The 16,009-nt window shown below is 41.6% G+C and overlaps 4 protein-coding genes across 7 annotated transcripts; 2 read left to right on the top strand and 2 right to left on the bottom strand.

The window, feature by feature from the left end:
- Positions 1 to 297: 297 nt before the first annotated feature.
- On the bottom strand, positions 298 to 3,659 carry LOC103996923 (uncharacterized). Of its 2 annotated transcripts, none has more exons than XM_009417988.3 (4): positions 3,540 to 3,659; positions 2,352 to 2,463; positions 1,252 to 1,466; positions 298 to 777 (listed from the first exon to the last, which is right to left on the bottom strand). In XM_009417988.3, the coding sequence occupies exons 2-4, from the start codon at positions 2,442 to 2,444 to the stop codon at positions 513 to 515; spliced, it is 573 nt and encodes a 190-aa protein (XP_009416263.2). In that variant the 5' UTR covers positions 2,445 to 2,463; positions 3,540 to 3,659; the 3' UTR covers positions 298 to 512. The 2 variants fall into 2 exon arrangements, with proteins under 2 accessions (XP_009416263.2, XP_018673590.2); XM_018818045.2 differs by having other exon boundaries at positions 3,408 to 3,546.
- Positions 3,660 to 4,532: 873 nt separating this feature from the next.
- On the top strand, positions 4,533 to 5,481 carry LOC135594197 (protein SODIUM POTASSIUM ROOT DEFECTIVE 2-like). Its single transcript, XM_065084607.1, has 3 exons — positions 4,533 to 4,859; positions 4,934 to 5,009; positions 5,075 to 5,481. The coding sequence occupies exons 1-3, from the start codon at positions 4,533 to 4,535 to the stop codon at positions 5,236 to 5,238; spliced, it is 567 nt and encodes a 188-aa protein (XP_064940679.1). The 3' UTR covers positions 5,239 to 5,481.
- Positions 5,482 to 5,591: 110 nt separating this feature from the next.
- Positions 5,592 to 9,220, bottom strand: LOC103996922 (ankyrin repeat-containing protein ITN1-like). Its single transcript, XM_009417987.3, has 4 exons — positions 9,091 to 9,220; positions 8,463 to 9,002; positions 7,114 to 7,523; positions 5,592 to 6,633 (listed from the first exon to the last, which is right to left on the bottom strand). The coding sequence occupies exons 1-4, from the start codon at positions 9,110 to 9,112 to the stop codon at positions 5,803 to 5,805; spliced, it is 1,803 nt and encodes a 600-aa protein (XP_009416262.2). The 5' UTR covers positions 9,113 to 9,220; the 3' UTR covers positions 5,592 to 5,802.
- A 613-nt stretch (positions 9,221 to 9,833) lies between these two features.
- On the top strand, positions 9,834 to 15,786 carry LOC135581753 (ankyrin repeat-containing protein At5g02620-like). 3 transcript variants are annotated; one of them, XM_065081946.1, is made up of 4 exons: positions 9,834 to 9,962; positions 10,445 to 10,912; positions 12,000 to 12,409; positions 14,289 to 15,786. In XM_065081946.1, exons 2-4 carry the CDS (start codon positions 10,591 to 10,593, stop codon positions 15,153 to 15,155), a joined length of 1,599 nt encoding a protein of 532 aa, XP_064938018.1. In that variant the 5' UTR covers positions 9,834 to 9,962; positions 10,445 to 10,590; the 3' UTR covers positions 15,156 to 15,786. The 3 variants fall into 3 exon arrangements, with proteins under 3 accessions (XP_064938018.1, XP_064938017.1, XP_064938016.1); XM_065081945.1 differs by having other exon boundaries at positions 9,835 to 9,962; positions 10,340 to 10,912; XM_065081944.1 differs by having other exon boundaries at positions 9,849 to 10,912.
- The last annotated feature ends 223 nt before the right edge of the window (positions 15,787 to 16,009 follow it).

Below are 16,009 nucleotides of genomic sequence, written 5' to 3'. Positions count from 1 at the left end.
AGAGAAATTGTTGGAGGCAGTAACTTCAAAAAATTGATCTGTTTTGGCTGTCTCATTGCAAAATATTCTACATCAAAATGTAAATATATTGCAGTGACATGTTGCAGTTGGGCATTTTGGCTCTCTGGATACAGTGAAAGCATAAACAACAGAGTCCTCAACTACAAAGCAGTCGAATTCCAATCTTCTAATCTCAAAGAAATCCATATTAGAGACTGAGTGCAGCATGGTTTAGCTTGTAGCAGGCTTTAAACAAACTGTAAAGATAAGAAACTTAAGAAACCCGAGCATCAGAACAAGAACAAAAAAGGGGGCATGGGGAGATAAATATCAGCTGGATTTACAGAAGCAAACTAAACTACTAATGTCTGTCATGAGATGAAAGAAAACAGTGGTCTTTACAGAAGATGTCAGATGCCAGGTAATGAAAAGTCATTGCTCTCCTCTCTAATTCATCTAATTCTACTTCTTTTTTGTTGATATCTAAGCTGCTGCGGGATGCAGCAGTGAATTCAAATATCAGTTACATAAACCTGTCCATACTCTCCTTTAGGATCCTCCTTATCCAAGTAATCAGCTCTTGCGTTGAGCGTCAAGATCTGACAGATGAACCAAAAGAGCGATGCGTCGAGGGCAAGAAACGCAGCGCCACCAAAGAGACCCGTCTTGGCGGTAGGGCATTGATATCCGAGATCATGATGAACGTTGCGAGAATGATGAAGACCTTCTGTGATGGTAACCCACATCATCATCGCCAGAGCTAGAGCCGAAACAGCCCTAAGAGCAGCGTCACTAAACATCAGAGTGCATGACAAGCATGCCTAATTCAAAAGCATAGCAGTGACATAAAACAGAAGAAAACTGCATAAAGATATGAGAGGGATGCTCAATATGCCGCGCCTATGCTTAGGCAGTAGTTAGGTGAAGGAATCATGTTAAGTAATAGTGCAAGGAGTAAAGAAGCACATTTTTTATTTCACACTATAACCAAAATAAACGGCAGGCTAACTCATAAGCCTAATAGTACACGGTGCGGCACAAAATTTTTTTGAAAGATGATATGAAGCAAATGACCGTGGAATGACAGTTTAGAACAAAAAAGAAGTGAAGATCCACCAAGCGAAATAAAATGTGGAAGATTTGAACTTCAAACAAAATGCAATAGACAATATTTACGAACAGATTCATCACTTACAATTATCGAATAAAATTTGGATAAGAATTGTATTGAAGGAGATAAAGGAAGCTTACTCAGCAATGATAAAAAACACAAGCAATGCAGCACTCCGAAACAAAGCATGACTTGGAACGGACTTGCCTTTGTATGGGAAGTAAACAGCAACATGCCCTACGATAGCAGATAGGAGGAGTGCTAGTAGAGATAAAATTCCCAATGCAACCGATGGATCACTTGGGTACTTGCAGATAACAACATTCTTTCCTTGGATTGGAATCCCGTGTGTCGGCTGTGAGAACATGAATAGGACTTGGTGAGGCCTAAGAACAGAATTGAGAAGATAAAGACATGCACATACACAGATAACTACTTGAAATCCAGAATATGTCATCCCTCCCAGAATTATCTTTAATCTACTTACATAATCACTGCTAAGATTCCTACCAAATTTTTTACTTAAAACTGAGAGTCTGATAATGAACGGCTTCCTCTGTCCAACAGAAAATAGCAAGAGAGAGAGAGAGAGAGAGAGAGAGAGAGAATTTTCATGCCACCACAATATGTTAAATTGTTAATAATGAATAATTATGAACTAAAAGTATAAAAATTAATCCAGGAAAAGAAAAGCTGATGGGAAATAAGATGCAAATGAAATAAACTCAGCGATAAAGATAAATAAAGCTAAGTGTTGGGATAGAGATAGCGCAAATCAAATGGACAAATGAACCATAAGAAAAGTCCATTCCGTTCATACAATGAATAATCAGGATTTAACTTCCATAAAAATCCTCAATACTGACAGGAACAAAAGTAGAATCATATTATGGTTTCTCAAGAAAAACCAATAAGAATTTAGTAACTCCACGATATAGATGGGAGATAGCAAAACACAGACATCGATTTACAGTAGCAAAAGCAAAGTGTCACCATTATAGTAACACACAAACACGATGATTCCTGACAGTAGCAAGCATTTACTGTTGAATAGATTTAGAATCTTTAGACTTCAACTACATGTCTAAGTAATTTGCATTAAAGAACAGATTAGAAAAAGAAAGTTCACTCATATCCAAAATTATCAAGAAAGGAAAAGTTTCCCATATAAAAACATCAAAGTCCATTATCAAACTTCACTTTTTAACAATTCCTCATAATATATCAAATTAAAAAATACCTTTTTGTTTTCTGCAATAATGGCAAATATGAAAGATAGAGAACCAAGAAAAGCCACCAAAATTGCAATTATTTTGGATTCCTGTAGTGCCATTGTTCGATCCTCAACAGTCCTGCACCAAAGAAGTAAAAGGAGAAAGTAAGACTAAAAGCTCTATGCAACAGTCATTCATGGAGCAAACACTAAAAACCTTCAAACACTAAACAAAGACAAGAAAGAAGTTGACATCTAGCTTCATTTCAATGGCAAATTCAACAGAACTAACCAAACAAATCAGCTCTCATCACGCACATATATGAGTCACTCAATGCAAATTGCAAAGGCTAGTTATGAATTCCATTTGTCAGATAATAAAACAATACTTCTCAAAAGCATTGCAACTTATGGAATAGGCTTTTACAGCTTCAGGATCTAATTAGTCATGACAGTGGAAGTACTAAACTAATTAGGCAAATGATTAGGATCTTAAGTAAATTTCTCCTTTCAGGGGGATGTTAAATTTTATAAACCCAACTAGTGAGAAAGATATGTCTCAATATCGATTATAAGTATTGCCAACAAAGATTATGACAGCATTGGTGAACAGTGTCTCAAAATAGACACAATAGAAAAGGATTCGTGTCAGAGTCTGTGGTATACTAGCAGAGAACCAACAGAAGAACCCAAAACTGGCATGAAATAAGTGAGAGGAATATCACAAAGCCACCAAATATCATTCGTTTGAGGCACTCTAAAGTAAACTTCCAATAGCATATTTGGAGTGAAATATTTCACCAAAAGAAAATTGGAAATAAAGTAACTTGAATGTGAATCAAAATCTTGATACTAATTCAACCAACCACACAAATCAAAACCAAAAATGTCACCAAAACCGATTTAATCTGATATGAGAACATTAAACAAGTATATAATCTTCAGTCCAGAATCAGCAACGAAAAAGGAAAGACTATGAACCATCAGCGGATGAAAGCAAAAAAACAAGACGACTTCTTCGCATCGGAAAAGTCTCGCAGGAACCAAATCCTTTGTTCTCCAGCCTCTTTCGAGTGAACTTACACAAGTACTGAATCCGAAGTCCTCCGATCAACAAAGAGACCAATCAAGATCGAATCTTAACACCCGTGCAACGCAGAAAAATCATCAGAAACAAACAGGGAGAGAACATGAGCATAACAAGGGCTTCGATACCTCTCGGATCCCTCGGCGGAGAAACCTGGAGGAGACGATAGTTTTGAGTCGGGCGGATTACCCACAGCTCCCCTACGGAAAATATAGTTAGGAGCAAACGAGGGTATTTTGGTAACTAAACTTACTAGCTGGAGGTAGTTTCGTGAGATGGGATCCTATCCGGTAAACCCGCAAGTTTCGCTACGATATATCCACCAGAGATTTGGTGAGGCCATCCACAACGAACGGTGGTGATGCGGCGGAAGATATTTACTGCAGATTGGACGGGATCCAAATCCTCCGGCTTTGAGGTCTCCCAAACTCTAGGATCAACATCAACCCTGACCGATGGATCGACCGATCCGTCGTCGATAAGCGGATTCTGGCCGTTCAATTTTCCATATATATATATATATATATATATATATATATATAATATCTTTGAGCTTTGGAGACAAAAATAATACATTTCAACATTTTGAGTCGATCATCCATGGAATATAGAGATTGTATTTGTATAATAAATACATCACAAAATAGAACACCTTGAATGATGTGTATTTATCATTATAATCATCATCAACCAAACAAGATTGCTTTTTATATTTATTCTGAGATCTACAATGATGTTCTGATACTTCCACAACATGTGCTGTGCAAGAACCAAGTCGCAGAATCCTATGCCTTGAACAAAAGCAAAACAAAGATAGCTTACATGTCGAGAGATTTGGAATAAGCTCTGCCCGACTCGTCATCCAAGAACAGCTCGGAAGAGAATACGCAAGCAGCAGTAAGAGAAAAAGGCTGCAGCAATGAGACATATGGCATCTCTATCAACCAAGGTCTGGAATGGAACGGGGACAGCCATGAGACGGGATGATGCAGTCAGTACATGATGTGCAAGAGATGCTTTCGTCAATCAAAACATACATATCGTTGGTAGGGTTGCCGACATGCATCGGCAAACTCGTGCTCTTCGCTCCGCTGATGCTACCGCTTCTTCCCACCGGCAAGATGGTTGCTTTGCTCTTCAAAGGAATCAAAGGAGTGAGCTTCTCGTGTGCGTCTTCTTCTTCGGTAGCCATACGAGAGAGCATCGACAGAGCCAAGTCCATCGCCCTGCCGAACACCGGAAGAGGCAGCACGAGACCAAAGTCGCAGTGCACGGCCTCCAAGCCCATGCCAACCGATGGATCAGTCAGTCCATCCAGCTCTTCTCGCTACCTGTTAAGCTCGACCGCATTGCTGTCGGACGACCCCAGCTTCTTGAGCAGTAGAGGCGATGAAGAAGAATTTTTCTCAAAGCCACCGATCTCTTCTGCCAGACCACATGATCAGCAGGTACTTAATCGTCCGTTACGAGCTCTTCGTCTGCTGGAGAGAGATGTTTGATGTGGGTTGTATGATCCTCATAGGTTGTGGTTCTGAGAGTGTCGTTGCATTGCAAGGGTTGCGAAGGGAAGGTCAGGAAACACATCTCGAAGATGGAAGGTGAAGTAGTTATCTCTGTTTGTTTTTGGATCCTTCATCAAACCATGACCGTGGACTGTTTACAGGAGTCACATCCTTCAGCGTGGACTTGGCGACGAAGAAGGTGACGGTGATGGGAGACGTGACGCCCTCGGGAGTGCTCGACAGTATCTCCAAGGTGAAGAATGCTCGGTTCTGGTCGTCACCGCCTCGATCCTCGGCGTCATCCCAGTTGAAGGAACCCTACTAGGGTTTGCCATTAGCACGGTTCAGAGAAGTGCGAGATCGCTTCAAGAGCAGGCATAGATATTGTAAGAGGTCGATCATTCTCTTAGCATCCGGATGTAAGGTTACTATGGAGTAGGAGTTCAACAGGTCAGTTCCTGTCATCCACCAATTCCTCCAATGCTCGGAGAGGTTTGGTTTCTTTGCCTTCACAGTGCATTTGGAGTAGCATTTCAACAGGCCATTCGGTGGGGATGAGGAGGCACATTTAAGTATGCTATCATCATCAAAAGTCCTCACTGGCAGGAAGTATGATCAAAGTTCATCAGAAGATGAGGTTAGTAGTCAAGAACTACACCAACAGAAAGATCTCAGGTATGAGGAGCTTGACAAGAGAAGTGGATTATCCATTTCTGCAGAGCATATCGACCGAAATGGGTCACAAGTTCATGGCTGGAAATAAGCCATACAGCAAGCGATACAAATCGGTATTCCTTGGCACAGGTAGCAACAAATAGTCTATGGTACGGCAGAGATCCGATGTAGAAGGGTGATGCAGAAGCTGAGGGTTAGCCGCAGTTACCTGGGATTAGATGGCATAGATGCTATCGATCTCGGAATCAGAGAACTCAGAGGGGTGATGCCATGAGTTGGAGCCACTCCTCATGGACTTCTCCCTCTTCCTCATCGAACGGGTCCGCTTCGTCTTCACGACGTAGAAAGTCATGGTCCCAAGAACCCCGGCCATTATCACACCTCCTATTAGCGTGACCAGAACTGCGGCCCATTCGAAATGCCGGCCGACGACAATATAGGACGAGGCAATAAAAGAAACGCTGGTGCATACGGAGGCCAGCCACATCAACTTGTTTATAACCTCGACGACACGCCTCTCCGCCTTCATTTCTCCCCTGACCAGCGTTATCTGAACCACCACCACGGCCAGTGAGGTGAACAGAGCAATAGCATTAAAGATGAAAAATACCTTGAAGCTCCCCTTTTGTGCAACTACTGCAGCTCCATTGTCATCGGTTCCACCGGGGACCGTAAAGATAGCCGCGAAAGCCACGGTAGCAAAGAGCACAGCAACCACGGTGACAGAGTTGGTGGCATTGTTAATGCCTTCACTGTGAAGTTTCTTGAGCTCCTTAGCGATACCGTGGACATTTTTGTTTGTTTTCCGGCTCTGCTCAAGCTGTATGTGAACATCATTTTTAATCTCGGTTACAGTCTGCCGCAGCTCATCTCGTGGCTGGTTTAGTTCATCGGCTCTGCATGCCCCACAACGAGATAAGCAGTCCTTAATGTCAGCAGACTCTTCAGAAAGAGGCAGGCCGTCAACAATATCAAGAGCAGTTTTATGATCTCTGGTCAATGTGTTCACATTAGTTTCTGGGAGGAGCAGTAGAAGATTAACTATCTGCAAGAAGTGACAAGAATTTGAAATATGCACAAAACAAGCTGAATCTAATCATCGATATTAGCAACGATGACAATGAGTTAATCGACACACCAACAAAACTTCAAATAATCCAAGTACTCAAACCTAAATAAAAAACAGAAGTTATATATATAACTTCTGATGGCTAATCCAGCTGACCCAAGCTAAACTCAATGGTCACCTTCATTTAATGACTGCTTCCTAGAGTCATTGAATGTGCACATGTAATTTTTGGCAAAGCAACTAGTCAGAGGGTAAACTTTCTATGTCTCATTCAAGCCTGTTCTGAAACTTCTTACGAGTAGCTGAAGCATAAGTGCAACAACGTGGAATAGATAATGCAGTTAATCTAAGCAACTTAAATCAGAGCACCAGAATGAGACTGGCACTCCGTGTTCAAACAAAAGAAATAGCAACTCAAGCCAAATGTAACCAAAAGACATAATGAAGTAATAATACCTCTACACGTTTTTTTCTTGCGGCGACATGTAATGTTGTGTTCCCTGCTCTGTCTGGAAGCATCACAAGTGCTGGATCAGCATCCACAAGGGCTTTAACAACCCCACAACATGTTCCCTTCACTGCCATATGCAAAGCAGTCTGCCCTTTCTTATCGGTCCTTCTGGCAAGTTGTGAATCCTTTCCTAGTAGTGCTTTTACAATTTCCACATGACCCTGTCGTGCAGCAAAGTGCAGGGCATTTTTTCCGTTGTTTTTCGATAACTCAATTAAGCTAGGATCTTGTTCAAGCAAGAGATTTACAACTTCAGTATGTCCTCTTGTTGCTGCAGTTATAAGGGGAGTTGCATTTGATTGACCAAAAGTTTTGACAAGAGCTGGGTTACATCCTATAAGCACCTGAACAATTGCTGTACATCACTTATTAGATAGAGCAAGATCTATTATTCCATGGACAAACATTCAGAAAGAAGTCAAGCAAACAATATACTGGAATAAAGAGTGTAACCAATAGCTTATAATAGGACTTCCTTTGCTTGATAAAGGCAAGGCAGACATTTAAGAAGAAGGTGACCTGAGTCTGAGTTCTAGAGGACTTTAAAGAATCAAAAAACAATAATGCTGATGCATCCTGATGAAAATTGACAACACAAATGTATTCAAAGAAAGACCTACATCAACAGGTATAAAGAAAGTATTAACTGAACAAAGTATAAACAGTAAACACTTTTGAATGTTGAAACGAAGTTGAAAATACAAAAAAGCTCTATAAAATTGTTCAGATAATTGTTCTACAAGTTTGGGAGAGCTACAGCTTCTTGAGAAGAAGAGCAATGGCCACGTTTCAGTTTGTTATAGTCAAGAAGTATTCACAAATCACAGACTGTCCAACAAAATACACAAATCTTCGACACAGCCTTCTGCTAATTTTCTTAAACAAGTTGAAATAGTTCGGCATGTAACAGCAAAAGGAAGTGTAGGAAATATCTCTTCTTTGTAACTCTAAAGAAAGTTCAACTGAGAGGGCATTGTAAACCTCCTAATGCATTAATTTGTTCGATCACACAAAGTTTCACATTTAGTACTAAAAGGAACAGAACCAAGGAAGTCTAGAACTTTATGCACCTCATAGGAGTTTAATTAGTTTAAAAGTAGAAGCATTAAGATCTAAGGAATGGTCCAAGGGAATTTACTAGTGTGTGCCAGTGAATTTACAATCAATCCTTTCCTACATCAGTTCTACCATTTGAGGCAGATTAATAGACAACCAATCGGACGGGAACAATAACAAAAATTAGGGCTAGAAAACAACAGCACAATTAATGAAGTCGAGAAATGAAAGCCCTCACCTTGGTGTCCTTCTCTGGCAGCGATATGGAGAGCATCAAATCCGGATTTGTTCCTCCTCATAAGGCTCTCCTGGTCGGAGTACTTGAGCAGCTCCACCACCACATCGAGAAACCCTTTCTCGGCCGCCGTGAACAGCGCCGTCTCATCCACCTCGTTGACGTCGTTCACCACGGCGGCCCGTATCTCCGCCACCTGGGCGTCGAAGTCCGCTCCCACCGCCGTCCCCGTCATCAGCGCCTCGATCTCGCCGAGGATCATCCGCACCGCCGCGAGGTCCCCGCGCTGCGCCGCGAGATGCAGCTCCGTGTCGTTGTGCCGCCCGGTCACCTGCTTCACGTACTTCTTCTTCCCCGACGGGTCCATCCGCTTCCCGGAGTTGGACAGCACCAGGGCCGGCGTGGCGGGCGCCGACGAGGGTGAAAACACCACCTCTTGGTCAATGCGCTTACCGGATCCCGACAGGACCAGCACACGGACGGGCGGCAAGCGTGGGCTCTGGTTTACGCTCGCCAGTCCCCATTCGGGGTCCCTCGCTCCTCCTGATCGAACAATTAAGAGCGGAATAATGCCACGCACAAGAGCAACCGGGGCGCAACGAGATGGCTAGGTAAGGAAGAAATCCATTACCCATTTCGATTTGGATCGTCATCTTCTTCGTTCTCCTCCCCCTCCCATGCGCTACCCAACGCAAGGAACCGCCATGGCCACGCGAAGGTTGCCAGGCTGTACGGAGAACCACCCACACGAGGAAAGAGAAGCGATGAAGCCGATAAGTAATTACATACATACATATATATATATATATATATATATATATATATGTATATATTGTAATAATAATTCGTAAATGTTCCTGATAACGAACCTGGGCCATAGAGTGGGACCCATCGTGGGCCCGGTGGTTGTAAACTGGAGACAACGACTCCAGTTCGTGTCAAACACGCGGCGCGACCCGCACGTCCGGAGTACCAGAAACCCAAACCGAAAGAAATACTTTTCTCACTATAAACTAGCTACCCATGGCTATACCTTGAATTTGATTGGGAACAGGTCGAATGACGCGAGAGGTAAGCGAGACGACAACAGCAAGCGCTCGGCCTCACGCAACAGGACCCACGAGCGACCACGACAGTCGGATCCCTGAGGTGGGACGACGCGGACCGCCAACACATTCTCAGAAGATCGGGTCCCATCCACGATGTCGCCACGTCAACGGTCAATCGGTCGCTGTCAAATTCTCTCTTATTTTAACCTTTTTTTGTTGGTTTTCGTCTTTATTCGAAGCTATAATGCCACCTTCACATGCTTCGTGCCTTGGATCATTATATATAGTTTGTTCTATAATTGATGGGAATATATATGCCTTCGTCCCCGTTTGGAATGAATCGAAATGGACGTCTTCCTCGTCATTGGGTGAGAGGCAAGGCGCCCTCATGGCACCCGCCAGGAATCGGGGGAGATCCGCTGGGGTCTTGGATCATTCTCTGCGCAACGTTAAGGTATTCGAATCCCTCCTGCCAAATGCTCTCATCGCTCTCGATGTTCTTCTCCGCGCTAGAGGCCTTTCTAATTGTTCCAAAATGAAATCTTTTTGGGGGTTCTTGGCGATGTCCGGAGCTGAGTGGAGCCGGTGTGCTCCCCCATCATGCTAATTGAATACTGTTCAGGTCATGTGGGTGGTTGTCTTCAGTTCCCTTTTCATCTTTGTTACTCTTTTTCCTTGTTTTAAATTGAAAGCAGTAGCATTTCATTCGTTAGTTCTGTTGCAAGGAATGTGGTGCGGATGTGGAGGATTAAGAAGGGCGGATCCGCAGCTGCACATTTACTCCTTTAACTTTTTCTTCCTCCTTTTCATTTCTTTTGTTTCGTTTGCTAGTAATGTAAAGCATGGAAGATAGGCCGGATAGTGGTGAACCAGGTTGGATTGGTGGAAAAAGGGTACAACACGATGTGGTAAAGGGCATGTGGCTTTTGGCTGCAGGGTGCTATGTTGAGAGAGTTCTTCGGGACATTATCTTCGGCAAAAATCCCTGCATAGTAGCCAGAATCTTGGGTTGCATATGCTGTTGAAAGATCTGGGAATTTTGTCGTATAAGAGGCAATCGTTACTGTAATTAGGATAGCGAGATGGACTCATCGGTCGGGCGGCGGAAGAAGATAACCAAGCAGCTGACGGGAAAGCGAGAAGACACTCCCTTGCATTCTGCAGCCAGGGCAGGGAATTTAGCTGTGGTGAATGAGTTCCTTTCGGGAAACAATGAAGAGAATTTAAAGGAATTGTTGTGTAAGCAGAATCAGGCCGGAGAGACTGCTTTGTTTGTTGCTTCTGAGTATGGCTATATCGATTTAGTGCAAGAGATGATCAAGCATCATGATGTTGCAATGGCTGGAATAAAGGCTAAGAATGGTTATGATGCTCTACACATCGCAGCGAAGCAAGGTGATGAAGGTATTGGTTCTAACACAATTACTGTTTATGTTATGTGAAAATACCATTTGTAGATATGGTGAAACTATCTTTACAAGAAACCTTATATTGGATATATTCTAAAAATTTTAGAATTATGGCCTTTCATATTTAGTGTTCTTGCATTGCTTTCAAATGGCATCTGAATGTAATTAAGGATATTCAGTTTAGGCCATCCAGTGGTGCCAATTTTGGGAAATTGAATAGGGAGAGGGCGCTTTGGCGTGGGACTTTCCCTTCTGGGATTTCTGTTTTGCTGCCCTCTGATGCTCAGGATGATTTTCGTAACTGCAATGTTCTGGTTTAATATAGCTCTTGCTCTTTTGTTTGGGAGAAGAAATGGCTTCTATGTTTATCCTAAAGAAAAATGTGCAGAACACAAAATCGCATGGATGCTTCAGTTAATTTCCACTTGCATTTTATTCTTCTGATCATATAAACCTGTAAATTAGTGTTCAAAGAGGCAACAATAGTGCAGACATATTGAGGCTATTTTAGAAACATGGCTGCATATGAGAAGGACTCATCTCTCCGAGCATTGCTAATATCTAAGCTCATTCTTTGACATTTGCTACTAAGTTTCCTATGAGTGACTTAATTTTATTTTGCAACTGACCATCTGTCTTTGCAAATATTCAATTATCTCTAGGTCAGTAATGTTTTAACTCATGACACTAAATAGTCTGTATAAATTTAAACTAATAATAAAGGATTATAGAAGCAGACACATAAGCTTTATTCAAAGCCAAGCTATTTCAATCATTAGTTAGTCAAAATGGGGTTATGATTGTGGTGTTCATTAGTTAAGATAAATAGTGCAATTGTGAGCTTTTACTAGATCCCTTTCATTATTGTTCAAGTGGAAGACATTAATCACATGAACACCCATACATCCAGATGTCGCACAAGTGTAGTAAGTTGATATAGTATGATCGGCTAGTTATCTGATTGGGATGCCATGTTGGACCATACCCTATGAAGCTGAAGAATCTTGTCTCGAGTAAATTCTGAGCTTACACTGATATCTCTTTTTTAAAACTATCCCATTTGTCTTAATTCAATTGACCAGATGTTGTGAAGGAGCTGCTAAATGCTCTTCCAGAACTCTCTCTCACGGTGGACTTTTCAAACACCACGGCACTTCATACTGCTGCAACACAAGGCCGTATTGAGGTGGTGAATCTCCTATTAGAAGCTGATAAGAGTCTTGCACTAATTGCAAAGAGCAATGGTAAGACTGCCCTTCATTCTGCTGCAAGAAATGGACACTTGGAAGTTGTCAAGGCTCTTCTAAGAAAAGAACCTGGAATTGCTACCAGAACTGATAAGAAAGGACAGACTGCACTTCATATGGCAGCCAAGGGCACAAGCCTAGAGTTAGTTGAGGAGCTTCTTGAACATGAACTCTATCTAATTAGCTCGGTTGACACGAAGGGCAACACCGCATTGCATATTGCGGCAAGAAAAGGCCGGGCTCAGGTATAACACTCCTAACTTGCTAATTCTTTCTATTGAAGTTTTTTTCTAAAATCTAATTGGATATCTCTCCTATGAAGTTGAGGTAATTGAGGATATTTCTTCATTAGCAGGAGCTTAATCCTGGAACTTATTCTATAATTTAGAAGGTTGTTGAACCATAACACTAGATATTATGCCTGCTTGTCAAGACTCATCATCTTTTCACTGTACTATATACATTAAACCACAGAAAGGTATTTCTGAAGCAATTTAAGTCTCCAACTAGATCTGCCAAGACCAGTCTGGATGCCCTTGCCTAGCTGTTATGTCATGTGATTTGTGATACTTTGAAAAGATTAACATTTCACACTAGCTTACTTGCATATGTTGTATTTTTTTCCCTTGTACTTCTCCTCAGTTACTATCATATCTTGTTATCTTTACTCATTGATGCTAGCAGTTTCCTTGATGCTAAAGAATGGTAAACCTTTCTTTTCAGAGGATCTTAGGTATTAATATGGAACCATAGAGTATCAATTTACATGAAATTATACAATGAGCAGCAATGAATCATATAGGGTTTTAAGGGTCTAGCTACTAACTATGAATGAAAAACATTAGCATGATACAATTTTAGGAAATCTGAAGGCAAGTCATCATATTCTTTTTTGAAGACTAGCTATCCTATAAAGATAACATGTTCTTTATCCCCTAAGACAAGCTAGTCTAAATGCGGAAGTCTTGGATGAAACAAATCCTAATCATTTTAACATATGGATCCTTTTCGAAAGTGATTAATTATGGGTCAGCAATTACAAAATTTGCAATCTGAGTTCTTTGGATCAAGTTTTGCTACTAATGTAATAGTAAAGATGAAAGATTATTTTGTTATTTTCAGATTCATCAATGCATGGCTAGAACAGAATTTCATTTCAAATATGAAATGAGCCGAGCCTTAAACTTAAGTTAGGCTTCTGCTTTTCTAATGACAAACAAGAGAGCAGAATTATAAATATATATGTCCGTCAAATAATATATAATTCATAACAGTATTAACATATTAAACAGATGACTAGGGGGAACTTATGGAGAAATTAGAACCAGCTTCCAGGAAAGAGTGAAAACAGGGATAAGATACTAGGTCTGTGAGGCCAAAAAAGCACCACAGAACCCATCATATGATGTTCCACTTCTCAACATTTATCCTAGTTAGGCTAGGATCTTTGGTATACAAAGCAGGCTTTAGGACCTTGATTCTCTTCTCTCTGTAGATCATCTGCAGCCATCTTCTTAGACAAAGCTTGAGTTATCTATGGATGATCACCTGACAAACTGGGAAGAGCAAGAGTCACTAGTCTCACAAAATCTCAAAGACCCAAAAATAACCAGCCATCCACCTCTAGAATAAAGAAAATTGGCAGATTCAAAGGCTCATTTGTTTAGTATTCTTCTCCAAATACAATTAAATTAAACCTAGATGCAACCCCAATAAGATCCAAGAATTGCTTGATTACACTAAACAAGAACCTGGTTGAATTGGCCTTGTGCCAGTGAGCTTGGACCCATGAAGTTACTAGCTACAATTCTTTGTTAGCATATCATGAATTCTGACGAGAGATTTGATCCTTTATTTTCTTGATGGTTATTTGTACACATAGATAAAGGAGGACTTTGATTTTCTTTTCTATACTGCCAATCTCCAGTGACAATTACTTCTTTAGCATGAGCTGAGACAAAGGAGCTTTCCTCCATGCAAATAGCATATCACTTGCTTCTGCTTTGCATTTGATTATAAGATTGGAAACTGAAGAATAGCACATTCCAAATACTCTGTTACATAGAATGTGACTCTGGAGACAGTCTTCCATTCAATTTCACTTGTGGTAATGTCCACTTGCAGATAATCAAGAGATTACTTGAGATCAAGGAGCTTGAGACCAAAGCCATCAACAAATCAGGCGAGACAGCACTTGACATTGCTGAGAAAATGGGGAATTCAGGTATCATCAGCATACTACTGGAGCACGGTGTTCAAAGTGCAAGGACTATTAGACCTCCTCAGAACCCTGCGCGCGAGCTAAAGCAGACAGTGAGTGACATAAAACATGAGGTTCACTCCCAGCTCGAACATGCCCGCCAGACCAGAAGGCATGTCCAGGGGATTGTGAAAAGGATCAACAAGCTCCATGAAGAGGGCCTCACCAATGCGATCAACTCCAACACTGTCGTCGCCGTCCTCATTGCAAGTGTAGCATTTGCAGCCATCTTCACAGTTCCTGGTGAATATGTAGAGTTCGATAACCTCGCCCCTGGACTCACACTAGGAGAAGCCAATGTGGCACATCAGACACCATTCATGATCTTCTTTGTCTTCGACTCAGTAGCACTCTTCATATCCTTGGCTGTTGTCGTGGTACAGACTTCGGTGGTCGTGATCGAGAGCAAGGCCAAGAAGCAGATGATGGCCATCATCAACAAATTAATGTGGATAGCCTGTGTGCTCATCAGCATCGCATTCCTCGCCCTCTGTTTCATCGTTGTGGGGCGCAAGGGGAGGTGGCTGGCGATAGGAGTGACCATCATTGGGGCGGTGATACTAGCAACAACATTCGGCACAATGATCTACTGGGTGATTGTCCATCGGATCGAAGCCAAAAAACTAAGAAGCATCCAGCGATCATCGTTCAGTCGATCACGGTCATGGTCGGTGTCTGGGGTGTCAGACAGTGAATTGTTCAATGGAGAATATAAAATGTATGCAATTTGACACTAACAAGGTATCTCTTTGGCACCGGCACCACAAACCAGCCATGTAATCCTTGGAAAGTGTTCTTCCTTGGCTCAAAATGCTTGCTAGGAGTTGATGGGCAAATGCTCCTGCCAGTACCTTATTCTATTCATCTGGTGACAATTGAAATCTATGAGTTTAGGCCAACAAATGAGCAATTTCTAGTTTTGAGCCCCATAGCAATCAGACCAACCAGGAATCACATCGAAACAAGGAGGAAGGTTTGTGTCCAGTCTCTGTACGATGCAGACATAATCAATGCTTTGCCTCTTAACGTGTGTTGTGAGAATTACAGACACCTTGATTTGAGACCAGGCACATCAGAGAAATCCGAAATTTGCTACGCAATAATCTGAACAGCTGGATTGAGAACCCTTTCCAGATAAGCTCGACGATGATCAAACTCTCCATTTTCATAAAGATGACTCGGTTGTGCCCTCTAGTTTCGATGATGACATATATTGTAAATTGAGAGTTTCTCATTGATTCAAAACAAAAATAACGAATCCATTTTTTTTTTCTTGGAAGAGTTTCTCATTGAGAGTTTCTTGTACATATAAATGCCATGAAATGACGTACGAGACTTTGCTATTGTGAACACCTCAATGTCCCTATCTGAATTCGTTGAATACTGTTCTATCATTTGTTCAAGAATGTGTGGCATAAGGAAGCTATCCATTATATTATTCTATTGTATTGTCAGGTCCCAATTGGGTTGCCGGTTAACTTTGTTGGGAAATCTAGGGGCGACATCTCATGCGCAGCGGAAAAACAGAAAACAAAAATCCTAAATTTTTCAAAAAGGGTGTTTGTCATTGTACGAAGATTGGTAT

The sequence above is a fragment of the Musa acuminata genome, chromosome BXJ1-9 (assembly GCF_036884655.1).
Source record: "Musa acuminata AAA Group cultivar baxijiao chromosome BXJ1-9, Cavendish_Baxijiao_AAA, whole genome shotgun sequence".
Lineage (NCBI taxonomy): Eukaryota > Viridiplantae > Streptophyta > Magnoliopsida > Zingiberales > Musaceae > Musa > Musa acuminata.
This window is presented reverse-complemented; position numbering and strand designations above follow the sequence as displayed.